At 37.7% G+C, this 25984-nt stretch overlaps 1 protein-coding gene across 1 annotated transcript; it reads left to right on the top strand.

Moving 5' to 3' along the window:
* The first annotated feature begins 24148 nt into the window (after window positions 1-24148).
* On the top strand, window positions 24149-25615 carry lepb (leptin b). Its single transcript, XM_014988945.2, has 3 exons — window positions 24149-24511; window positions 24727-24895; window positions 25034-25615. The coding sequence occupies exons 1-3, from the start codon at window positions 24393-24395 to the stop codon at window positions 25346-25348; spliced, it is 603 nt and encodes a 200-aa protein (XP_014844431.2). The 5' UTR covers window positions 24149-24392; the 3' UTR covers window positions 25349-25615.
* The last annotated feature ends 369 nt before the right edge of the window (window positions 25616-25984 follow it).

Genomic DNA, 25984 nt, shown 5'->3' on the forward strand with positions numbered 1-25984 from the left:
TTGCTTTGCTGCCGGGAAGAGGAAAGGATGTTTCTGGGTCACCAGCTGCCTCCACTTTCTGCTAGCACTGCAAGACCTCACCAGCTGTTTTCTCCCACCATCTCCCACCCTGTCGAACTTCCTTTTTCTTTGTGATTTTTCTGAGTCCCCCTCCCCCTTTTTCTGTGTTTTTTTTTTTCCCCATGCCTTTAACAGATGCTGGCCTCTGGCTAGAGGAAAATTAGCTGTCTCCTCTTTCACTACAGCCCTACTGCAGCGTTTAATTTTGTTTGCATATTAATAAAAGATATCCAACGGAGTTGTGCAAGCGTGAAATGTCAGAGAAGAGCGGCGGGGGTCAAAAATTAAACAAAAATGATTCCTTTAATTTGACTTTGGTGACATTAGATGTTTGTTTATACAGATAAAGCGCCTTCTGTCCTCTGCTTCATTTAATTACCACTATTACCCATAAAATGATTCATAGATGAAAAGATTGAGCGAAAAGGAAACAAATAATTACGTGCAAAAGGCACAAAAAGAGCCCAGAGTGAGAAGAAGAGCAAGAATGCAAATGAAACTGGGGAAGAATAATTGGACAAGGGTGATAATTTTAATCCTACAATAGTTAAATATGCATAAATGGGATTTAATCCACAAGGCAGCAAACGCATGGCCCTTCTGCAGTAATAACTTTAAGTGTTTTAATGCATGTCCCATATTATCGTTAAGCCATTTACGCTGCATGCTGGAGTTTGAAATTGTATTACACACGGTTTATTTTAATGAGCTCATGTGTTTGCAAGTGGGCCATGCGATTCAGTTTTTGTACTTTTGTTCAATATTCATGGAGAAAAATTGTGGAAAACGCATTGCCAGACCTGGACTCTAAGATATTATTTAAGTTTCAAGTTAGATGGGGATTTGCTGTTTCAATCAACAAACGTCAACAAAACTGGTGACAACGTAAAAACCCTTAAATACAATTTTACAATTTTTGATTATTCACAGTTAAAACCTTGCCGTCCAATTTGGACATTTTATCTCGAGTTACTTTGTCGATTTAGCAATAACCTCATTGCCTCCAACCTTAAATCAATAGGAAATGTACAGGCTATCCTTAAAATCTGTGTAGATGCAAGAAAACAAAGCAATTTAAAAACAAAAAAAAAAAAAAAACTTTCACAATCATTATCAAATCTTCAGACAGATTTATGCTTATTGGTTGCTACAAGAAGTGTACAGAGTTCAAATAAATCTCAACAAGCCTCAATATTGACACGACAATCAGGAATTTTACGGACGTGTGCAAATTTCTGACGGAAACCACACATAATCACAAACGAGATTAAGTATTATTAACATAGATAAATAATCAGTTTTGTAATGTACACACATGCAAAGAAGATGTGGCAACACTTAAAGGCGACTGGGGGACAATTTGAATTTAAAAATAAGCAATCACTCACGTCAGGCAAAAATTATCATTTCACTCACATGCTCTAAGCTGTGGCGGGTGGAAAATGTTAAACACCCCGACAGCAGCCAATATGCCCTTGAACACAATTCACACTGTGCCACAGTTCAGTAAATCTTCTCAGAATAGCAACAGCAGCACCACTATACCATCGTATGCCTCAGTTCTCCTCTCTGAATAGATGTCTTATCAGACTTGGAGTTTTTACTCAAACTTTCAGCTGAGCTAGCGAGGGTTTTACGTTCATGCATTATTTAGAGTTTATCTTGCCAGCAGCCAAATCTTGATCAAAGATGGCATTATTTAAATGTTGCATTGTTAAACATATTTACTGTCATACGGGCTTTTGAGCCAGTTATATTTACAATTAATTGCTTTCTGAATACTGTCTGTTTTATTTGCCCGGTTTTAGGACTGGCAATAAGGTTCCAGTCCTTCTAACTGGCAAACACAAGAGGAACAATTACATTTTAAGCAGGTTTCTGTTCAGAAATGGACTTGATATGAAGTGGCTACATTCATTTTGAAAGGAAAAAAAAAACATTCAAGAGTACAATAAAATCTCTAATTTTCTTATGATTTTGCAGTAAGCCAAAAGGAGCAATCAACACACATTTTAAGAGATGACCTCTCACACTGATCCAGTGTCTACCCCAGAGATCTTAGCGAATCCTTAAGATTGCAGTTGATCTGAATAGTAAAAAGGCTTTAGTATTGCTGTTAGCATAATAAAGGTTCAGGCAAACACAAAACTTTTAAAACATTCACACTATAAGAGTCTTTCTGCTGCTCTCCTAGTAGGAAAAAAAGACCTACAGTATAGGAAGATTACCCTTTTCAAGGAAGAAATGAAGTGTTCTTCCTCCTCAGTATAACTGTCTGTGTACCAGAGTGACTAGTAAGCACATGTTAACAAAAATATTTAAAAAAAATTCCTTGCCTTTTATAGGAGTGCAGAGAACTACATATGCCCATAAAAATAAGTTTCATCAACTTAAAGGCATCTATTCCATAGCAAGCAAAAAAAAAAGCTGTAAGATCAGTCAGCATAAGTCTGGATGAATCCTAAACTTCTACATTGACATGAGGTGGTCTGTGCAATTTATTCTGCACTTCTAACACCTCAGGATCTGTAACCACATAAAAAATTCTGCACTTTTGTTCCACTTCAAAGGCAAAATACCTCAAAGTTTTTGCAAGAAAAAAAGCAAACTTTCTAGCTCACAAAAGCTGGCACAATTTTGTAGACGACTTATCAACTTGACACTGACAAAGAATGTAGGAAAAGAAAGCAATGTACCACCATTTATCAAGCCGAGTAGATAACTTGAGCAAAATAATTCATCAGTTCATCTAATCCAAGTTCAAAGTCGTGAACAGTCTACACTTGGAAGCAGAAAATGGTCAAAAGATCCAAAACAGGAGCAGTAATCTGTATTAATTCATATCATGTCATTGTTAATCTTATGATGTGAATAAGGAGAAGGTCCAATAGTTCCCTTATGTTACAGAAGGGGAAAATTAATAAAGTTTACATTAACACTTTGTCCTTGAGGGTTTAAGGTAAAGAAGGTCTTACTATTCGATACAGAAAAAATGAGGCTTCTTTTCTACAAAGAATGACCTTTATTACTGTTTCCTAGAGAAATAGCAATCATGAAACTCTTTCAAGAAACCATCTGTCATCCAAGATAAGCAACAAAGTAGCAAAAAGCTAGCAAATCTATAGCAAAAAAAATAAAAAATACAACTGTAAGGGAATGAAGACAAACAAAACATAAGACTACAACAGAACACTAAAAATACCACAATTGAAAATGATGAACAGGTAAGAAGGAGATTGGAATTAGAGAAAGAATGATGGTGAAAAATCAAAAACCCCAAAGCTCCATCAGCATGACACCCACATAGCCACTAGTTTATTTTACAGCTTAATCAAAGTCTACTCTGGGTGATTATGTGGCTCTTTTTTCCATGGAAGTGCCACAATTTAAGAAAAAAAGAAAGCTAATACCGCAGCAGTCGAAGAATCCTTTCTAATTTATTCTCACCAGTCCTGATCTGCCAACCAAAGCTATTACAAAAGAGTCTGGATGATGTGCTGTCAGAAGGCAGCGAAAAAGATGTAATTCGAAGCAATAGGCCTGTAATAAGTACTGTTCAAGGACTAAGTAACTTTTTCCTTATCTTCCCATTTGGCCCCTAATGCCTCTTTTGCAGCGTGTAAAATGCTTATCATAACTGCTAAACTAAGCATTTGAGATGTTGAGCTGAGGCAATATATACGTCATCTCATCAGCATACAGGAAGATTAACTCCACTTGTGTACAAAATCATCTTTTCTAAAAGGACCCACTTCCTCAAACAGTTGGGAATGAAACATCCTCATACATCAGCAGTGCAGTATTAGCACACAACTACTTAAACACTAAAACTTCCTAGAAGATACAGTCTCCTCCACTTCTCGATATAAAAAAAATTATTAGGATGAGGAAAAATAAGGGGAAAAAAGTCAAAAGGGGTGCAAACCCAAAGACCACTTGTTTCTGTTTATGGTGCCTTATTGTAGTAAAAGTGGCATTTTGTTGAGATGTGCACTTTCCAAAAGTCCTGTGGGGGTACAAGGGGCATGCCCAGCCATGACAACCTTTTCTATGCCGTCACACTCTATCCTGACACTAAGTGCAGCAGACAGAGCAGGCCACGCGGCTAAACACATTACACTCCTCCCCATCTAATGCTCAGCCAATAAAGCGTTCTTTTTATCATACCTGACGTACACCGAATGTTTGCAGATCAGAGATGAAACATTTACATGTACACGCATGCATCGGGAGCTGAGATGGACTGCAATACTGTGGACTCTAATGCCCTCTGGAAGACCAACCAAGAAATTTGAGCCTAATTGGCTGCATAAAGGCAACAAGCTGTGCCATCACAAGCCCTGCCAAACTCTGTGTGTTTTTTGCAAGTGAACCAAAACTGCCAAGCTTTTAGACTTCCACATGTATTGACGCTCAGGACTGTGTATGAACATATACGAAGTGAAGCAATTGGACAAAACAGAAGGTTCACCAAAGTGATTGAGTGAGACAATTGTATGTTTTGAACTCTGACACCGTGTTTATAGAATCATCCTTGGTGAATTTTGCAGGGTCTGAAAGGCTAAAAGGCGTTTTCACTTTCAATAACTCAGAGAAGGTTTCAGACCCGACGGAAGAGAATATTGCTTGAATCAGAGCATTGACAGAAAACACAATCAGTCGGCTATCCTGGGGAGACAGAGGAGGAAAAAGGGGTGCAGGCTGATTTTTTCCAATCTGACAAAACCCATAAAGGTAAAATGTCAGCACAACTGGAGGAGCAGGTGGACCAAAAAAAGGTGAAAAACAAACAGGAGCGACATCCAACTAAAAATCTCATTTCTAATAAGTGAAGGTTAACATTTTCAACGTTTCCAACTGCAAATATTCTGGTGGGTAAAGTCGATCCAACTCAACACTGGGAGAGAACGTCACACCGATCTAGCGAAGCAACAAAACCCACATCATCATACGGCTTTACGTGCTTTTTGTGTCGACAGGACAAATCTTTACACATCACGTAATGGCATATTAATGTGCTTCTATTGTTCCTCATAGCTGGTCACACAGGATCACGTCTGACGTATTCATACCTCCTTTGAGATTGCTACCAAGGCAATCTTTAATGTCTCAATATTGTTCCAGGAAAGATTAAACTGATAAGACATGAAATGATTAAATGCATGCATGGGTTTTATACACAAACTGTCTATGCTCAGTAGTGGCTGATGGAGAAGATTCAGGCTGGCTAATGAAAGATGCTATCAAATTCAGTGGTCTGTACTGGTGCGTCTCAAAACGTGTTGGTTAAGTTATTGGTTGTACAGCAGAAAGTTAACAATCTAATTGTCACTCATTTCAGAAAGTTTATCTCATAAATTGATTACACGGCATAGAATATCACAAGTCTTTATTACAATTTTATATTTACACCCAATAAACATTTGATCTTAATATTGCAGACAACACCCAAATAGACTTTTTCACACATCAGCCAGAAGAAATGTTTAATTAGTTCTCAATAATATAAAAGAAAGGCAGAAATGCCTTTTTTGGATGAAAAATATGTCTAAATATGAAGCATCAAGATGTTTTGTATTAGCACACAATATGAGGACAATGTTTGAAAGTCTAACCATTAATGTCAAAGTAGATTTGCATGTCTGCTGCTTGAGCGGTATTTATATGCTTTACTGAGCTGGAACATGCGATGGAGATATAAGGCGACGTGTCCATTTTGACGTGAAGGAGCGAGGAAGGTTCATCCATCACGTCAAAAATTAACAGAAGCAACAGGACTGGCTCTGGAGCCAGATGGATGAGCTGGTCTACGCTGTCAACAAGAGCTTTTATTATCAGCTGAAGAGAAATAAAACCCAGCTCACTGGAAGACGGATAATGTGAAGGTGATTTGATCGCAGTGTGATTGGACACGTTTACAGTGCAGTGAAGAAACTCATCCGGTCACGGGTGCAGATACGCACTGGAGTCACTTCTTGTAAAACTGTTTATTGCCATCCTTCAAGAGTAAAAATAAAACATTTGAAAAGGCAGAAAAGTTAGAAAAAAGGAGCAAAAGGATGTTTAAAAGTGAACCAGATTTATCTGTGCAGCTCAGTGACTCTGCACTAACGCAGGTGAAAATGACTAGTGTGTTTCTGATTCATAGCTCACAGAAAATAAGACTTCCCAGAAAAACTGTAAGAAATCAGCAAGAAAAAGAACCCAACCTTCAAGGTTTTGCATTGCTCAAGGACATTGCTGGGCTATTAGCATCATCTCAAATGTAACAAGTAGTTTGATGCTTCAACAAGCACAATCAACTAAAAAGTGTTAACGTTGCTGACAGAAAATGTCCAATCTCACCTTCTTCCTCTTTTTCTGTACCTTATAAAGTACACTAAAAATGTGCATGTGTGGGTAAGAAGGGGCATACACACACCCACCCACACACAGGGAAAGATTGGTCTAATGCTCCCGAGACATAGAGTGCCCTTTCTCTCTCACTCTTATTTAATCCTGGCAATTAGTAAGAAATAATTAATGATAAAACTGAAAAAGTTTAGGGCAGAGAGCCTTGAAGATAGAGTTCTGCACCGTAAGCATCCAATCCCCTTCTCAAGGTCCTTAAGGTCCATTGCTCCGACTCTGATCTGCTCACACAAACTAGGAGATTTGAGCAAAAGGCTGTCCAGTCTACTTTTCTCTTAATTTTATATTATCTATGCAACTTGTATAGCGTTTCTCCAATTGCCTAAGCTGCATGCAATTACCTAGTTCTTACCCTCGCCTCGTAAGATCAGACTTGCAGCATCAAATATAAAATTCAGAACCAACGATCAAAAAGCTGCCAGACGCAAACATATTATGCAAATGTAGCACATTAAACTTTTACTCCAGCACGTTTGTGTAAGAAGTACACATCTAAAACTCATCGTCATGCCACATCAATATGGCACCAATCCATTTAACTAGGTTCCAAAATTTCCACTGTCTATCAAAGACTAAAAATATACAGAGTAGGAAAATGAGCACAGACTCTACAAAATGAAAAAAAAAGTCTGCAACTAAATCATCTGCAGATTAAGAAATGCGAGTGCCACCAAAGTGAAAAAGTTAAACTGCTGAAGTATTTCAAGTGTTATGAAACATGTCTACTGCAGCCACCAGATAAGACTTTGATTTCCTTCCTGTAAAATTTATAATGGTCATTAACAAGCTGGTATAAACATGGAGCTGGCCGATGCGTTACTGTGAATGTGCGTAGAGCAACTGAACCCAGACAATGCAGTGCAGCAGTGGTGCAGGAACAGAGGTTATGACCTTGTGAAGACGCTTTGGGGCTACGAGCGAGCATAATGAGGATCTGCATTTAAGCTCCAGAGGAAATGCAATCTCATTCGAGGTTAAGGATGACATAATGAACCTTGTACAGACGTTGTAAAAGTGCATGTAAAGACTTGAGCTCCCCCAAAGATTAATATTCACCCATCTTTCAGAATAAATCGGCAGCTATTTTTATTTTATATGTATGAATGTCAGGCTGCAGTGTCTTAGACAAACAGCTGAGGAAAAGTGATTCGGAAGCCAGAGCGGGATTGAAAATATATATAAATTACATTCCTGAGCACTTCTGCCCCCTGGTGGGTGTTCAGAAAAGCTCGATGCTGTACTGTGCAAAGAAGACATCAGCAGAGGTACAGTAGAAGAGGGGCGGCTATGAGACAGTTGAGGGGTTTCTGCTTATTGCACCACCTCAGCCTCCTGAAGGGTTGCTTTGATCTTTGCATATATTTAAATTCCAAAGAGGCAATAATACCAAAGGGTGCGAACGCTCGTTCATTCATAAACGCAATAACTGGGATTCGAGCTTGAATTACAGAGGGACTAGACATCATTTCATAATACTTTTGAGCAAATTGTGCTTCATTTACACACAATTTGATATCAGATTGTTAAAAGCTGCCTCCATAGGAAAAGTTTTGCATGCTACCATCAGTTAAAATGTAATTCAGATGTAAACTGGGGACACACAGGTCCTGTAAGTAGGTTATGAAGGACACTGCTTGCCTAATCTTTTTGAAATCAATTGAGAGGCACCAAAATTGGGCTGAAGAAGACTGGTGATAGCAAATTGGAGATAAGAGGCGATCATCATACCATTAAAAATGCTTGAAAATAATTTACAGAGTTAGATAAGACTGATCATCTCTGTAGTTTATAATTTTAGCCAGCAGATGGCATCAGCTGTTAGTGCAGCACATTGTAGTGGAAGCAAAGCTACTCGCCGTTTGTTGCTCTTCGGATCACTGGCTGCGGTGAGGCAACCACAAGGAAACGTTTTCTCCGTCTTTCCAGACACATTAGGTTTCAGCTCCAGGACTTTCACCAATATTAGATTCTTTCAGTTCCTGTCTTTAGTTTTCTCACCACCTTTAAGCCTCTCAAATATGTAGCCAAGATAAACCTTAACATAATCAATCCAGTACAGTAACTTGTGTAAAAGGCAAAGGGGGGGGAGGGCTGATTTCTAATAAGCCAGAGGCATATAATGTGCAAGGAACCATAAGATGTCAGAAGAGGAGTAGTGAGCTTAGATATTTATTAAGAGCTTTTGTGGAAGGAAACTGCACTTTGTCTTGTTTCTTGAAGATGTTTCATCTGTTCTCCAAAGGGCTTAATCAGCGCTCTCTGATGAAAGGTGAGACCTCTTCAAGAAACAAATCCAACTGCCTGTTTCTTAAGCTCTTGAGATGACTGAGAAGCTGCATCAGCACTTTAATATTTACTGAACCAATAGGAGGAGGTTGGAAGAAACTGTAATAGATTAAGTGTTTTCACAATTGATATAAACATATCCGTTTCAAGTGGTAGGTTTATCGCAACTTACAAAACGTCCTTACATCATCTTCACATCCGTTAGGCCAAAAATAGACTTTATATGGCTAATATTCAACTTTATATGAAGATTTCTAAACAGGTGAAGAAAATAGACTGTCCCATGAAACACTGTTCCATTTTATTTTAACTCACATTTTGTAAACTCAATTACACTCTATCCCCACTACAAAAAAGATTGGCAGCATCATACTGTAGTATGCTCAGTATCATAAGAGATGGGAAATTTGGTCATAATTTGTAGGGAAATTGATAGAACTAAGTTGAAATCCTAGAAGAAAATATGTAAGGCTGAAAGCGGTTCCACATACAGCCAAGGGTAAAATAAAGTGGAGTATAGTAAATTATATTTTCATTAGCACAGCCTAGCCAAAGGACAGGCCCACATACAATAAAAAAAGACAGTAAGATTTTAAATGTAATGTTCACAGGGACCGTCTCTTCAATCTGCCCAAGTTCCAGCACGTTTGAAAAGACGATCCAAACATTTTCTGTCTTTAAAGCTATTGGATTCACTCCCCTGCAATTACAGTTGCAGCAGTAATTGCAGAAATGTTTGTTCAGCATTAAAGACTACATAAAAAGTTAGTCTTTTATGCTTGCTTTATAATAGTCTTTAACTTCAGATTTCAAGAGTTTAGCTTTTTTTTTTAAATAATAAATTATAAAGGCTGGAGGACTAGAGTTACAATGAACTGTGCCTTCTCCTAAACAGTGGTTTATTTTTGACACAGAATCCAAGATTGTATCCTCCCACTTAAAAAAATGAACTTTGCAAAGTAAGTATTCTGAATACAGAGTGTTAGAATGACTCCAATTTCAGATGTATTGCACAATGGTTAAACTCCCTTGGAGACATGTGATGCTAGTCAGCTTCACATTGCAAATGAGCATAGAGTAGTAAAGGGATTTTTCTGTATTTAGCCCGTTTTGAAACACTGCAGTCATAAAAAGCAATGGTTGTTCACAAACATACATTTAACACTCTTGTTTGAGCAAGTAGCAGCATCAATAAAATAAACATTGAGATTGAAAGGTTTGTTTTGTTCCTTAAGTGCCTTGTGGAGCTAATTAGCATCATACCTAAATTCACACTCATAGGTTGATATTCAGATTAATCTAATTTAAGTCATGACAAAAGAAATGTCATGCAAAAAAGGTATAAATAAGACATTAAGGGATTCAAAATTCAATGTATAAAAGTGATGCAATGGGTAGCTAAAGAAATTATATAAAACACACAATGAATTGCACTGGAACATTCATTTCTCAAAAATTGTGACAGCCAAAACTGGTAAATAGCAACAACAAAATCTAGCTTCCAATCTCATCAGCCACACAGTGAAATAAACACAAAGGGATATTGCAATTGTTCCTGTGGGTGGTATGCAGATGGAGAAAACCAATTATCAATTCCTCTCAAAATCTGAATCACAAATCAAATTTGACAAATATTGCATGACTAAAAACATGGGGAAAATAACCAAATAGTCTTTAGGTTTACAAAAAAATAACTACAAGGAAGATTTAAAAGTCTAAAGGGAAAAGCTTTCAAAAGCAGCAAAGCTAGACTCAAGTGTTTAAATGTTAATTTATGTACTGGAAGGAGCTCTAATCTGCAGGACTGCATATTGCTTTACAAGTCCACAAGTTCTCAATGTGAGTCAATGTCATTTTAGCTATAAAAAAAAACAAATGTCAACCCCCTAAAATCCGCTTGAAAAATACAGAAACACAACATGGACTTTCCTCCATGATAGAAAAAGTGTACAACTTGTAAAATGAGAAAGTCTAGCCAGGGGAGGAACGTACGACACACATTCACAGAGCAAGGACGACTAAATATTCAGAAACACTCAAATGGCTATTGTACATGTAGACACACGCCTTCATACCTGAAACATCTTGGACCTGGATAGCGTAAACCCTTTTTTTTCTGCACGAGTCCAGGACTTCCACTTGTTTGCCATAAAAAGTTGAAGCATCACCTAAACAAATACAAGAGAACATAACTTCAGAACTTTTTTCCTCGCTACTAACATCAAAATAGTGCTGTCTAAAACGACAAAAAGCTTTAAAATAACACACACACAAACACACACATATATATATAATATATATATATATATATATATATATATATATATATATATATATTTTTTTTTTTTTTTTTTTTTTTTTTTTTTTTTTCCCAGCATTTGATACCCATTTCAAGCAAGTTAAAAACAGCGTCTGACCAGCGACAGTTCGGATGACACCGGCTGTTACCGAGTCTCAATGCATTGCATCAACTTACAGTCAACTTGTGGTGAAATAAAGTGGTCCAACATATAGAAAAATCTGACGTAGAAAATACGAACAAAATCCAACTGTGTCTTGACTACGGCCGTCTTTCACACAGGTGGGCAGCAGTTTCTCATTAGTAAAGTTGCTTAATTAGACGCCCACCTGTCGTAGTCGCGAGCGCCCTTACGTAAGATTAATGAGGAAGGGTGGGGGGAACATAAATAAAAGTAACTTTTCAAAAATCACTTTTATTTGTTAAAACACCGAGGAAAAATCACTTCGAAATCATTTTTGCAGTGACACCATGTTGATATTTTTCCGTCAGGCATTCAATGTGAACCCTGGTAGCGTCAGCAGGCGTGTCCCTACAGCTACGTCTCACGAGACCAGGAAGTCTACGCAGCCGACCACGACGTGCGTCCGTCATTCGGCGTTGGTGGCGCCAGGAGAAAAGGGGCGGGGGGGAAGATTTCACTTGATCCCAAACATCAGAGTGGATAAATGAAGCTGAGGGGATTAAACCAGGCCGTCTACTCAAAGGTGGCTTGACTGTCCGGGTATGTGAATGGATTAAGAGGAGGACTACATGAATGAAAGAACAATGAATGAATTCAACAGAATAAATATAGTGTGGAGACTTTCTAAATCTCTAAATCTTCATATGAACAATAAAAGAATACATTTCTTATAACATAAGGTATTTTTCTTTTATAAATATCTTATATTTATAAAGGTGTTTATAAACATAAATATCTTTATAAGTATAAATATATTTATTTATTTTTCCTCTGGGAATTTTTTTAACTATAAAAAATTATTAAAAAAAAAATACACCATAAAATATGTTTTATCTGTTTTGTGCAAATAAACACAAAACAGATAAAAAATATGAAATGACTTCAACAAACCAAAGTTACCATAATTATTTTAACAAGCTAAGCATTTCAACAGCTTGTGGCAGAAAGCTGCATAGCAGTGTTTCTGTGCAGCTTTGGATGTTGTGCATCATATTATTTGTTTATAGTGCGATTAATCTTGCATGTCAAGAGGCGCTATATTTCTTGAGACATTAAATGAAATAACCAAACTTTCTTACACTTTATTACACTTTACTTTTAAATTTCAGGGAAGCAGATATTAAATTACATTTCATCATAATTGACAGAAATAAAGGCTTTCAAACACCCAGTCATTAATTATTTCACTTAGTCAACTTCCTGTTCCTAAAATAAATTGGCTTTTCAGTAGTATTGTAATTTATTGAAATGGTCTGTAGTCTATATCCTAGCATAGTACACATTGTAAATGTTTGCATTGCCCATTGACATTATTTTAGCTTCATCCCATGTATTTGATTCTCAAATGTAATATACGTACCTCATGTAAATACTTCTACTGCTTTGGTAAAACCCAACTACATGTTTGCTATTTATTCAGGCATTTGTAGAATGTTTAATTCCTTAATATTTTTTGGTATCAAGGTATCCACAACTCAATTTTCTTTTTTTTTTATTTGTTTCATTTTTTTTTAACAAGAAATTAAAATGCACCAACAAAGGTAAGGAATTTAAGTGTATCAACAAAGAATATTCTTCACATATGTTATTGTAAAAAAACAACAAAAAACATAAAGATCAACAAGATTTCTAAGCGACATGATCAGACAAAATATAATAAAATGTGTAATGCTATTCTTCAGTAAGAATATAAAACTACTTCCGGTATCATAATAGCTCATAGTTTAAAAGAATAAAGTCCAACAACAAAGTTTTTGGTTACACAGATGTGCAAAAAATTCAGACATTCAGACAAATAAGAAACAACACAACAAAAAGTAGGCATTGCAATCTATCTTGGAATGTTGTAAAATAATATAAGGATGCAAGTGGGAAGGCGCAAAAATTGTATCAGCTTGTTTCAAAAATCCCCAAGACAAGGGGGATTTTTGTATTGGTTGCACTTGTAGTCGTTGCACTTGAAAGGTGCAACGACTCTTTCAAGAGACCAAAATGGTTGAGAAAATAGATATGACTTAAAAAAAAAAGGTATGCAGGTGTCTTGTGCTACTCCACACTTAGAGATATTACAACCATAGTCTTGAACAATCCCTCTTTTGTGTGAAGGATAGTGATAGGTATTTTTACTTGAACCTACATAAAAAGACCACAGACAACGTATATGAATTTTATAGACAAAGCTTTTGCAAAAGGAGAACTTTCCATCAACAACCTCATCAGCCGTTCACAGAAAGTTCTGATCTCCTTCCACGCGAGCCCCTGTTTTATTGTCCAGCAGAACAACCAAAAGGGGCAGTCAGGAAGAACAACAAAGGTCGTAAAACTTCTAACCTAAACAAACCAGCAACTCAGTTCCAGGTGTGATATCTGATCTACGGTCTGAGCCCAGTTCAGCTCTAGGTCAAACTAACACAAGAAGAATTTAAGATCTGGGAAACACAGAGTTAACTGTCTCACATGAAGATAAACAGACAGTCGTAACCTCCAGGTCAGTTTATACACACATAAGGAAGAGAACACTTTAGACTAAAAGTCACAATAATACTGATTAACATTAGACTGAATATGTACTAAAGTAATAACAAAATGATAATACCAAAAAATATCTAACAGATAGGTTTTTAGTCTACACCACAAATGAATGGATTTGTCCACATGGCGTAAATATGGTTTGTTATTCCCTGAACACACCATCCTATCAGTGGTGGCAGCATCACGTAGTAGCACTGCTTTCTTCAGCACAGTCAAGCAAGCTGGTGAGAGCTTAGAGATGTATGGGTAGACAAATTGGGTTCACTACAGAGACAGTGAAGTTGTGCTGAAGAAACCGCTCAGCCTAAAAGCAAACCTCTGTATTTACGGGACTCACCGTGTTTCGCCCCTCACCATTGGTCCTGATGCCTGGATCATCAAAGAATTAGATACTAGATAAAGGTGACTGAAATTAGCTTCCTTTGTGAGGAAGAGTTCATCTCAGATTGTGTTGGAGTGGAGCCGTGGCATCTGTCTCAGAAAAGTCTCAGAACTTGCTGAAAGGACTATATGTGTACCTTTTGTGGAAGTTTAACTGGAAAAAGGGATACCTAGGTTAAAATCTTCATCTGTTGGGAGGCAGCAGCACAGAGCCAGGGACTTAAAAAGGCTAAACAACCTGGTAAAGAAAGCTGGTTCTGTTCTGGGGACTATATGTGGAACCTCTGGAGATTGTGGTCCAGTGAAGGATTCTTCATAAATTGAACGTCAACCCTGCATTTCTTTCTGAGACTGCTTTAAAACAAAAGTGTGTTCAGTCACAGGCATCTTCAGACTTTCTATAATACAGACTGATGAAATAAAACACAGGATCATTTTAAAGAAAACCTATCATAGGCTCCAAAATACTGATAATGAGGATTTACCTTCCAGTAGGACAGCAACCATAAAAACAACGCAAGCCTTAAAACATATTTCTTTAAGTTTTTAAGTTTGAATTTGGGCAATGCATGGAAGAATGGACGCAGTTCCCCGACAGTCTTCACAATGTATTCATCCGAATGTTATCACAATTATGGATTTGTGTTCAAACCTGATGTTTGTGCAATTTACTCAGCTCTCCCAAACGAATGAATAACAGAACAAATGACATTATTATTTAATAAAACAACCTAAAACTGTATTTGGGATAAATTACTTGATGCAGTTTGTAAAACTTGAACCGTTTTTGAACATCTAATGGTGATTCTAAACTACCAAAACTGGATAAGTATGTCTTTGTTTAAGAATAGAAAAACTACTGAGGGGAAACGAGCGAGTAAGGACCCAGTAAATGTGCGTGTGTGTTTCCCGCGGGGATGAGAGGGTCAGATTAAAGATTGATAGAAATAAATAGTCGCCAAATCCAGCCCTCATCTACCCCCTTGCCCCAAACCTCCTTACCCCAGCCTGGGGTTTGAATTAATGTGTTTCTATTTTTGGCTCTCCCGTGTTTCCAGGGGAAACCTAATGACGCAATGACGTCAATGCAGGTCACCAGCAAGAAGCAGACTGGAGGAATTGAGTGGCTTCCATTAGAGGTTTTGCAGCATTTTCCAGAGACGGGGGAGAAGCGGGACCATATAAACAGATTAGGACTGGAGAAACGCGCAGATGAAGAAAAGTGAAGAAATACGGAGCGAAATGAACGGGAGCCGATGCAACTGACGTCTGGGAAGAGAAATGATTGAGGGCGGGTGAGAGGGTGGAGGTGGAGGGGTGGCGGCGGTGGTGCTGAGGGGACCCTACTGCTGCATATCAATGGGTGCCGTCCAAATTCCCAGGGATTATTGGAGGGAAAAATGGGGGGTAGTGGGGGGAACGATGCACGCTGCCTCGCATCGGTGACGACTGGGTGAGTCTATTCTTTTATTATTATTATTATTATTATTATTATTATTATTATGACATGATTTGCTTGTCGCTGAAGTGAGTAAAAACAACAAGCCGCCGTTCTGCTTTCCGTTCTCATGAACAGTTCACCGTATACCATTGAGTTTTAACGTTAGAGCATGAGTGGCCACCAGAGACATGTGTTGATGTGAAGAAGAAGAAGAAGAAGAGAGAGAGAGAAAGAGAGAGAGGGAGAGAGAGAGAGAAAACCCGATTAGAGCGAAAGTGTTGACTTCCAGCGAGTTGATTGCAATTCTTCGTGATTAACGCGCATCTGTAGACTGACTCCATCTAGTCCACAACCGTTTTGCTGCTCGGATGCAACACCAACTCCGCGTCCGTCGATACATGACGGCTGTGTTTACAGCATCACTCCGAAGGGGAGAAACATCTCCACTATAGGCTATCTGCAACTGCAGTTCTTTGACGACCCGCTGTAATTTGTGAAACAGAAAGGGACACTCTGCTCTGGCGTCTAATTGAGATGCCAGTCATCTAATATGTTGCATCGCCTCACACAGATATAAACACGCACATCAAAGATTCAGGATTATTTCAGGGAGAAACTGAGATTGGTGATCGTCATTTACCAAAAGGCTACTTTTCATGCGTGCGTCTCCCTCTCTCTCTTTATGTGTGTGCGTATGATTATGATGGCAATGGGAGATGGGGGGTGAAGAGGGAGGGGGTGGGGGGTGGTAGTCGTGCGCGTTTGAAGTTGCGTTACTTCTTTTACCACAGAAAGCCTCACATTACACCGAGTGCCCGCACAAAGTTGCCCACTTTGCGGATATCAACGCGTTTTGGCAACAAGTGTCAATTTGTGGGAAAGCAATCCAACCGTGCCCTATGTTTAGCGCCTTAAAGCCCCGAACAGGAGCTATTGAACACCTATGGGATTTATTTTTGTATGTGTTTTTAAAAAATTTGGTTGGTTTTCTTTTTTTTCCACCAGTTTGACTGCATAAAACTCATTTTGTGAATGTATATATTTTTATATAAACTGGGATCTAAGTGCAGGGTGTTTACCTCGCAGACGGAGCTGGTTTCAGCACCTTGGACAGCTCAGAGTATTTTTGGACCATGGAGAGTACTCTCCCTTTTATCTGCTCATCACTGTTTGATGTAAGGGTGTAGCTAAAACGGAAAGCTGAACTGAATCAGCAATAATGAGGATGATAGAATGATTGTAATAATTAATCAAATGAATATGAGACAGTTTTGTGACTATTTTTTCCCCTCCTATATATGAATGTGGTGTGGTAAGCATGTGTGAGCAAATGGCCCAGTCTGCTGGTCCACGTCCATCCAAAGGCCCCTCTAAATGTGGCTGTGTACATCCTCTTTTAAACTGCTCTTCAGAAACCAGTTCTGCATATTCAATGTATCTGCCTTCTCAATTAAAGCCTTTATTTCCTTATTCTGGACAAATACTTTGAATTAATTCAAGTAATTCAGATCTTTTTGCGTAGGTAGCCAAGACTAAAACAGCCCACTTCAGTGTGATGACCTCTACACAAGAGGTCATAAAGGGTAGGGAATTTATTTTGCACAATAACAAAATGATTGAAATAAGGAGTTTTCTTTTACTCCGTGTGTCCATAGTCATTAAAAAAAAAAATTAATCAAAAATATAACACAGCATGTTAATAGTATTAAAGAAGCATTTATAAGATATTACAAAGATTAAATGTTTAATTTGAAAATTCTAAAGTGTAAACCACTTTGATTTTTCCATAAGTAGCAAAAGCCAGCAGAGGTATTTCAGGATGTGGGGTTGGTTATATATTTAGAAATAGTCTAAATATTTTCATTAAAAAACGTATCAACAGTAGTTATATTGGGGATTTATTTGATTTGTAGCAACATGATCAAGTATGTTGGAATTTTCTTTTCTTTTTTTGGTTTGCTTGTGTTGTGATGGTTGTAAAGCCAAAGTTTGACTTTCATTCTTAATAATACCTGTAGTAAATCTGGAAAATGCTACTACAAAGTGATGAGATATGTGTTATTTTTTGTGTGTTTGTTTATATGCATTCCTCTTTAAACCTTTAAATTAACGCTTTTAAAAATAGTTGCGTTTAAAAGCCAATCGGGGGAGTTTAGAGTAAATCTGTCTCTGCAATTTTTGCTAGAATAAGCAAAGCAGCTGCTGAATCGGTAAATGCAGTTCACTTCAGATTGCTAACAATTAGCAGAATAAAACACGTCACATGAGCTTTAATAAACCTGCCACAAGACTCGCCGTTCCCGTCTTCAAATTCTTTCAGTCTGTCTTTCTTTACAGTGAAGGTCTTGAATGTAGAGATGTAAGATTTCCACACAATTTATTTGTCAGCAAGAACTACGTGCTGCCGGCGTCATCTGTAGAAAAATAACAAAATTCAAAGATGTCACTCGTATCATGGTGGCTAAAGATTCGACGGAAAACAAATCTGAGCTTTCAAAATGAACCCCGGTTTTCTTCCGCAGCGGCACAGAATCTGAGACACAAAAATAAAAAATAAAAAATAAGCAAAATTGTGTTCTATTTGGTGACAAAAATCAAACGGCAATGGCCACACATCAGTCAAGACGCTGGACAAAATAGAAGACGTCTCCACAAACAAAGTCTCACATCATAACATGCGATCCACTCGCCCTCTACATTTAAAATCAGATAAAGTGGAATAGTGAAACATATCAAAACATGTTCACTTTGTGGTATTCAATAGGAAACCAGGGACCCTCTCCAGAAGACATCAAATGTATCCATAAATACATAAAAGTTTGCTTTATGTATTATGTTGAGTCTGAGAAAGCAGCGGCAAGAAGCTTTTGAGGGATATGACCGTAAAGTCTTGTGCTCCTTTGCAAACTTGATCTGATCTGAGAAGTTGTGCCTCTTTTGTGCAAAGCACATGCATTACCTGAATGTGCTTACTGATACACGAAGGATAATCGAGTCTTGATTGCTCGAGTCCACCTGTCTTCTAAGTCACTGCAGATTCATTCAGAGTTTCTCTTCTTCCCGCCAGGTTCCGAGGACGCCGCCTCTGGAAAACAGAACGGAAGTCCCAAAACATTTGTCCTTTGTGGGTCTTTTTGCGGTCTGGGCTTGCTGTTCCAAAGCCAGTAGCCAGGAAGCCCTTACCCCAAAAAGTATCTGCAGTGGATGCTGGCATCTGAAACAGACGTTCCTTCTTCATCGCTGATGAATCATCACTTATCTCACTCCATCTTCTCAGATTCTTTTGCTGTGAGGAAGCTGTCGATACTGATACTAAAAAAAAAAGACTTGACGAAAGAGGATGTGGCTTTTGACAAGCATATGATGTTTTATATATGGTAAATCTGAAATGTGTAATGAAGATACGGCTGAAGATTCACTACCTAGAGGAACTAACATTTCACCGAAAAGAATCCAAGTAGATATTAAGATCTAGACGGCAACTCGCTTCACCATTTTTTAATTTTTTTTTTACAGACATAACTCTGGATCATTTTCCTTGGTTGTTTATTATGGTGCAAATATTTGAAAACACTGTCCATTTAGAGATTACTTTAAAATTGATTTTCTGCATTTATAAAAAAAAAGTCCAGTGCTCCACATTTTTAGCATCCAGTCTATTTGATTCAGATCAGAAAGTCACTGTAAACAGTGTTTCTCTCTCTCTCTCTAAAATACACACTACAACCTCAAATACACAGCAAAATATTAACAGAACCCCCCCTCATGTCCCCCTTTCGAAAGCCCACAAACAGGATGCATGCAGTGAATGAAAAAGCGGAGGGAAAATGGACGCATTGCTTGAAGCCTTTGATGTTACTACATGTTACATTAATGCGATTATTTATCCAAAGCCATGAGCCTTGACAGTGGAGTTTGTGTACATCAAAACCAGAGGCACTTTTTGTGCTTTGACAAAGACTCTGTGACGTCATTGCTCACAGAGCATTAACATGCTCCGTATAAACACTGCACACAAGCAGCACCAGTATTCTTTCACAGGAAACACAATTAGGAGCAGAAAATGGGTTATGTTACATAGATCAGCTGGTCCTCGTCATGGCAGCGCTTTCTCTTTTCATATGTTTGCATCATTTGACGCTTTCCTGTTTTAGCCATCCTATTAAATCAATCTTAAAGAGTTCGCACACCTTACAAGATTTCAAATCTTACTTTAAAAAGAGAAACTCCCAGCTTCCCTTCTTTCTGAATGAGACAGAACAGACCAGGTGCAGGTGGAATTTTTTTTATTTTTTTTTACGTCATGTCTGGGTGCCTGCAGCCACCAATAGCCAATCAAGTTCTTCTAACTGGAGCTGGATATTCCCAGTTTAAACACACACCCTCTATTTGTGTGTCACACATCGCCCCAGGAAATAGGGCAATGACTCATCCGTGCCATCAGATAGAAACGTGGGGTGTGGATGCACTTTTGCTCTTCTTCCTCTTGTAACAGAGTAAATTGATTTTGTAACCACAGGCAAAAGACAGAGGTTTCTCTCTACTTATTTTGTCTCCTAGTTTTGCCGAATATCTTTCCTTCTTTATTTCACAAAAGGGCTTAATAAAGTCTTTCTATTTTCCAAAAGATTTTGAGTGTGTTACTAACAAAGAAGAAACCAGACATAGCTGAGAATTAATCTAATTACAAGTGAGAACGCAGAGTCACTTGTACTTGCTTGAGATGCGCAGAAATCCAAAGTAAATTTCCCAGATACCTCAAGGTCTTTGGTTAAAGCAGTGAGATATTCTAAACGGTGGAAAGAAAGAAAAAATCATAGGAACTGGGGGCGGGGGGGAGATGCTGTGAAGCGCAGAGACAGTTTTGCGAGAAAAGCCTCTGTCAATCTCTGAGTGAATATAGCCCTCCAGAGAATTTATTTGGTACTGCAACCATGAAAAAAGCCACGCATACGTCACGAATACGAACAGAAAACCAGAACAACTGCAATGGTGTCTGCTAAATGTCAGAAATGCCACCTGGAAACATATTTTAAAGGTCTGTTTATCAAAAGTATTTATCATTGTTTCCTCACTGCGATGTTCTATGTTCAAAGCTATAACGTTGGTGCTGCATCTGAATGAAATGTGAGATTGCCAGCTCTAGAGTTGCCAGTTACCGCCTGCTTTACTCACTTTTACCTTAATGATGTCATTTTATTGAAATTCATGTTTTATTTGGCTTGATTCAATTATATGACAGAAATGAGCTTGTTGCTGTTTAGTGCAAAAGCTTTCACAGTTGCTTTATCTATTTATATTTCAAATGTTCAATAATTCAGAACATTCTAGGTTCTGAATGTTCCTTAATCTTGTGCAGATTAAGATTTTTTTTTTTTTAATGACTGTGCTTTAGGAGAAGTTATAGGAAACAATGTGCATTTCTTCTAATGTTGTTTTCATGTGGAACACGTCTAAAAAAAAAAAAACGTGAAATTAATTTGTAACATCAAGCAAAACATGTGTGATTAGCATCCCAAAACTGGCTCCCTTCTACGAAAATGAGGACTTGTTTTATGCTGGTCTCTTATTGAAAGATATGGTGTTACATACTCAACACTTCCTAATTTTCTTCATTTATGCAGTACAAAACTGATTTAGTTTGCCACTAGGCCATTTGACCAAGACATATCACATGAAGGAATGTATTTCAATGAGATTTGCAGCTAAATAAACTATTTTTAATCACCTCTGCTTCTTACAGTGGATTTATTCTCACTTAACCGATCTATTAAGAATAATTATTACAAATATTAATCTGTCTTTGCTTATCCATGTAATTGTTTTCTTGGTGGAACTCGGTGGAATATTGATAGTTGGGGCCTTTGTCTTTGTATTTGCACTGGGAAATTAATAAACAATGCAGACTGAACAGTAATTTAACTATGATAAAAGGTTTGGACAAAAAAATAATAATTCAATAACAGAAAGCCCTTTGTCATTGCCAAAATGTTAAATACTGTGACACATGAGTTCAGAATGTTAGTCCTGATGGCAAAGTTGTGCAATCTTACCCAATGTGAATCCAAGTCAGATACCTGACACTCCAGCGATAAAGGAAATTAAATATTGACAAGTGTTGACATGAAAGGCAAAGCAGATCACAACCAAGTACCGCTTTCATAAATTTAGTTGTGTAACGAGTGCCAGAAGAAGATTTAAAGACATTCAAAAGATGGAGCTAAATAAACTATTTAGCAACATGAAAGAGGAAGAGGATTGGCACTTTATTTAACTGAAATAAGAATGACTGTGGCATTAAAGATTTGGAAGGTGCCTGTTTTCCAATCCAGATATCAGAGGGGATTATATCTTTTGTTTTTTTTGTGGATTCATATCCCAGTTATTCTTATCCAACCACAGTGATTTCCTGAGAAAGGTGAATGAGGGGTCAGTGTGAACTGGCCCCCTGCCATGTCGTCTTACTGGAATGGACTAAATCCTGCCTTCCAATAAATATCTCCGCCCAGTTTCCATTTTTTTCCACGTTGAGTATTTCCTTGTGCCTGTTACATCACATAAAAATTAGTTATTGTGTAAGAGGTATTTGTCTGGGAGGTCTGATGGTTTTTTTTTTTAATGTTTTTGTTTTTTTTCCCTTGAAAACAGAACTCAATGAAATTTCTGCTTGCCTCTTTCCACATTGAAGGATTCGTAAAGCCAATGTTTTCCTCAATTAAAAATGAATTTAGAATATGTTAAAAATAATTATTCTGACTTTGAAAATGTGGAAAAGATCCAATCTTCAATGATCACGATGTCCTAACCGTGTCAACAGCGAGAGTTGTAACACGTCTTGCAAAATAGCTTCACTGTCTCAGATTTCAGGTTGATATTTAAAGTCTTACCAATATCAGCTTGACAACAGTTTAGTTGGAAAAAGCGGCTCATGTTGGGAATGCAGGCAGATGCTGCCAAGCAGACATACTTCTTAGGAAATACGAACAACAAACAGCAGATTTTCAATTTAGTTTCACTTTTGTTTTTGTGGTGTGCTTTTATAATTGAAGCAATTCTCTTTAGAACATGAGAATTTTTGCAAACAGTAATGTCTGCAAGGCTTTGAAGGCTTGCAACTGCAAGATTATCACTACTCAACTCACTGAGCCACAGTTCCTCAAACACTTATTCCATATAATAAAATCTGAAACACTCTGCTTTTAAATACAACGCTGCAGTGTAGTCGTGTTTTTTCCAAAGATAAAAAAAAATACAGACTTTCACAATTTATTTACATTTTTTTATATATAATGTAACATTTACCCAGCTCAATAAATACACAAACTAACAACTAACTGGTTGAAGAATCTTTTATCTCAGTCCTCTTTGATAGGGGCCTCTTAGCGCCCCAAATCGTGAGTTGTTAATATCTGTTCCCTCAAGCTTCCAAAAGTTCTGCGGGAAAAGTTCTTCTCATTTTTTTTGTCCCACAAGATCTGACATATGGAGTATTTGCCTTTAAAACACATAAACTCGAGAGGATCTTATTGTATCCGGTGAGGGAACAAGAACTTCCCCTCCTGATGGTTCCCACAAAATTGGGAGTTTCATATTGTCCAAGATGTTTTAGTAAGTCAAAGAATTAAGAAAGCAAGAAAACACTGAAAGTAAGGTCTATGAAGAGATAAAAAGAAAACTAAAGAGTTCAGTCCACCCTGAACCAAGCTTCCTTCCTAAATGCAGTCATGTCTACTTCACTGAACATACAGAGGAATGATTCCTCACTCCACAAAATAAAACCTCTCCATTGCTTTACAGTCCTGTGATCACATGTTTTACTCCACTGAGTTCAATGGTTTGACTGGGCTTGGTGAAGTAAGGCTCCAGCTCTCTAACTCAATGTTTTTGAGCTAATCTGAAGGCCATGTGAGGTTTGGAGGTCTGTAGCTATTAACTCTTCAGAAAGTATCCGACTTCTAGCCACTCTGCACTTCAACATCCTCGACAGTAGAACATACAGAAGCAAAGACATTTCATTAAAGGATTAATTGCACAGGTGGAGTTCAATGCATTGTAGAAATGGTTTGCATGCTGAGGTTATACATGTGTGATCATGAAAGTGATTGAAATTCCTGAGCAAATGCATTTCACAGTATATCGTATGCAATAATGCTTTAGATTTCTCTAAGCGATACGGTTGCACAATGAGATGCTTTTGCTCTTCTGTAACCTTCCTGCAAACAAAGGCTTTGATGAGCAAATCTTTAGAAAACCCCAATAAAACAGGTGAATTTTACTTCTTAGTCATCAGGGTTTTTTTTTCTATAATTGATGAGTTATGTGAGCCTGTGGATACTAAAACGAAACAAGGTGTTTTAACCAGCTACTTAACGGGTGGTCACAATTACGCAACTGCACCTTTTCATGTAGTGTCTCCTTTCAGACGTTTTTAATTAACTTGCTTCACCCGTACGTCAAATTACAAGTGCCGTGGTCTAATTTTTTAAATCACAAAAAACAAGCATTTTACCAGGGTCGTGTACAGTTTCGCCGTGCCTTATCACCTTTATCACAACTGATGCATCACATGACCATATCCTACCCTACCCTATCTGCACTTATTCCAGTAAATTACACTGACATAAGGAACCAGAACTACAAAAATCACAGGATGTGTGTGGGTTCCAAAAAACTGAGTCAGTGTCTCAATACCAAGAAAACTGTCGTGCTCAAAGTTTTGAGTGCTGATTAGCCTTGCAGGGTCAGACTCAGACTCAGGTTTGAGCCAAAGGGGGAAGAGGTAGGAGGGGAAAAGACCCATGCAAGACCAGACAGGATTCATGACGGAAGCTGACTATTTAAATAAGATCTGCAAAAGGGAAGTGCTGTTGCTTTCATTCATTGCCACTGGAGGACAACCAGAAGTTGAAAAACAAAGGTAAGGACTATGATGTGACCAAAGGGACTGTTTTTTATCAGGAAAGGTTGAATTTTAAACACTTTATATTTAGCTTAGATTTAAATTGCACCAAAAAAAAACAAAAAAAAAACAGAAAATGAAATGCTAAAATGTAAGAATGTAAAAACATTAGTTTCTTTGGAGATAAATGAATCTATTGTTTGTAACGTCTATGCATGATGTTTTTTTTCCAGTTCATTTTTCAAGATGTGCGTCCCTCTGGCCCTGTTGTTCGTCTCTCTAATGGCAGCTCCTGAGTGCTCAAGTCTTCCAACAAAGACCGACTCCATCAGAAGCAACATACACAACATAGTAAACATTGCTCAGATAACCCTGGTCCACATAAACAAACTAAACGACAAGGTATGAATCGTGATTCAAGCATTCGAATGTTTTAAATGGGTTTCTATGAGCAAGATTTCTTCACCCCATTAGAAATAGCAACCAAAAGCATCATACCTAACATTTACTCATTTATTTTTCTACTCTCCTCTGTGGCAGACGCCCCTACAGGTGGAAGTCTCCACTCCTCCCATGAACGGATTAACTGATATCAGCCTCTACCTCGGGCATTTAGATGACGAGCTGCAGAGCCCCTACACGAATCGCCTGAGTCAGATTCAAGCTGACGTTTCCAGCCTGGACTCCAGGGTGCGCTCTCTCGCCTTAATGTTGGACTGCCCCATCCAGGACAAACCGAGTGTGGAGCCCAGGGAGCTTTTGTTCCCAGACAGCCAGCACTATGTGACGCTGGCGAAGGTGCAGCACTACCTGGAGAACCTCCCTCCAAATAAGGAGAAACTTAAGGTTTGCTGACGAATGCACATGGATTTCAAATGCAATATGCTGCAATGATGTCAATAGTGGTGCCTAAAAATGCTTTTTTTTATTTGAAAATGCAGTATATATATTTTATATTTTCTATGAATAGATGTTTTGATTTTTACAGACTGTTGACTATTTAATAGTTAAGCTTAAAATATATTTTATTTGAAGAAAATGTTTACATGAAAGTGTACTTGTTGTTTGAAACATATAATAGCCTAAATTATTATACTGAATAAAGTATTTATCTATCTATGAGTGTGATTGGATTGTGAGTTATTGTTTTGTTATTACAAATGGGATAATTACTGAAAGTGATGGCAAAAACTGTTGAAAGCAAACGTGAAAAACAAATGTATTAAAAGTGGCACTTTATTTAAAGTGAAAAGTTAATGCTTTTTAATGTAGTTATTTTTGTGGTGATTTTAGATTTGTTTTTAAAAGCATGGCTCTCTAAGGTGAGACATTTTACCACCACTAAACTAAAAGTGCTTTATTAATGTTAAACAAATGCATTGTTAAATAGTCGTCAACATGATCTTCATTTCATGAGGCTTTTGCAGCATGACTTTATTGTCTATTTGATTTCATTACAGTACAGAGATTTCTAATAATTATCATAGACAC

Source organism: Poecilia mexicana, unplaced genomic scaffold (genome assembly GCF_051168715.1).
Source record: "Poecilia mexicana isolate PSO_F unplaced genomic scaffold, ASM5116871v1 scaffold_23, whole genome shotgun sequence".
Taxonomy (NCBI): Eukaryota; Metazoa; Chordata; class Actinopteri; order Cyprinodontiformes; family Poeciliidae; genus Poecilia; species Poecilia mexicana.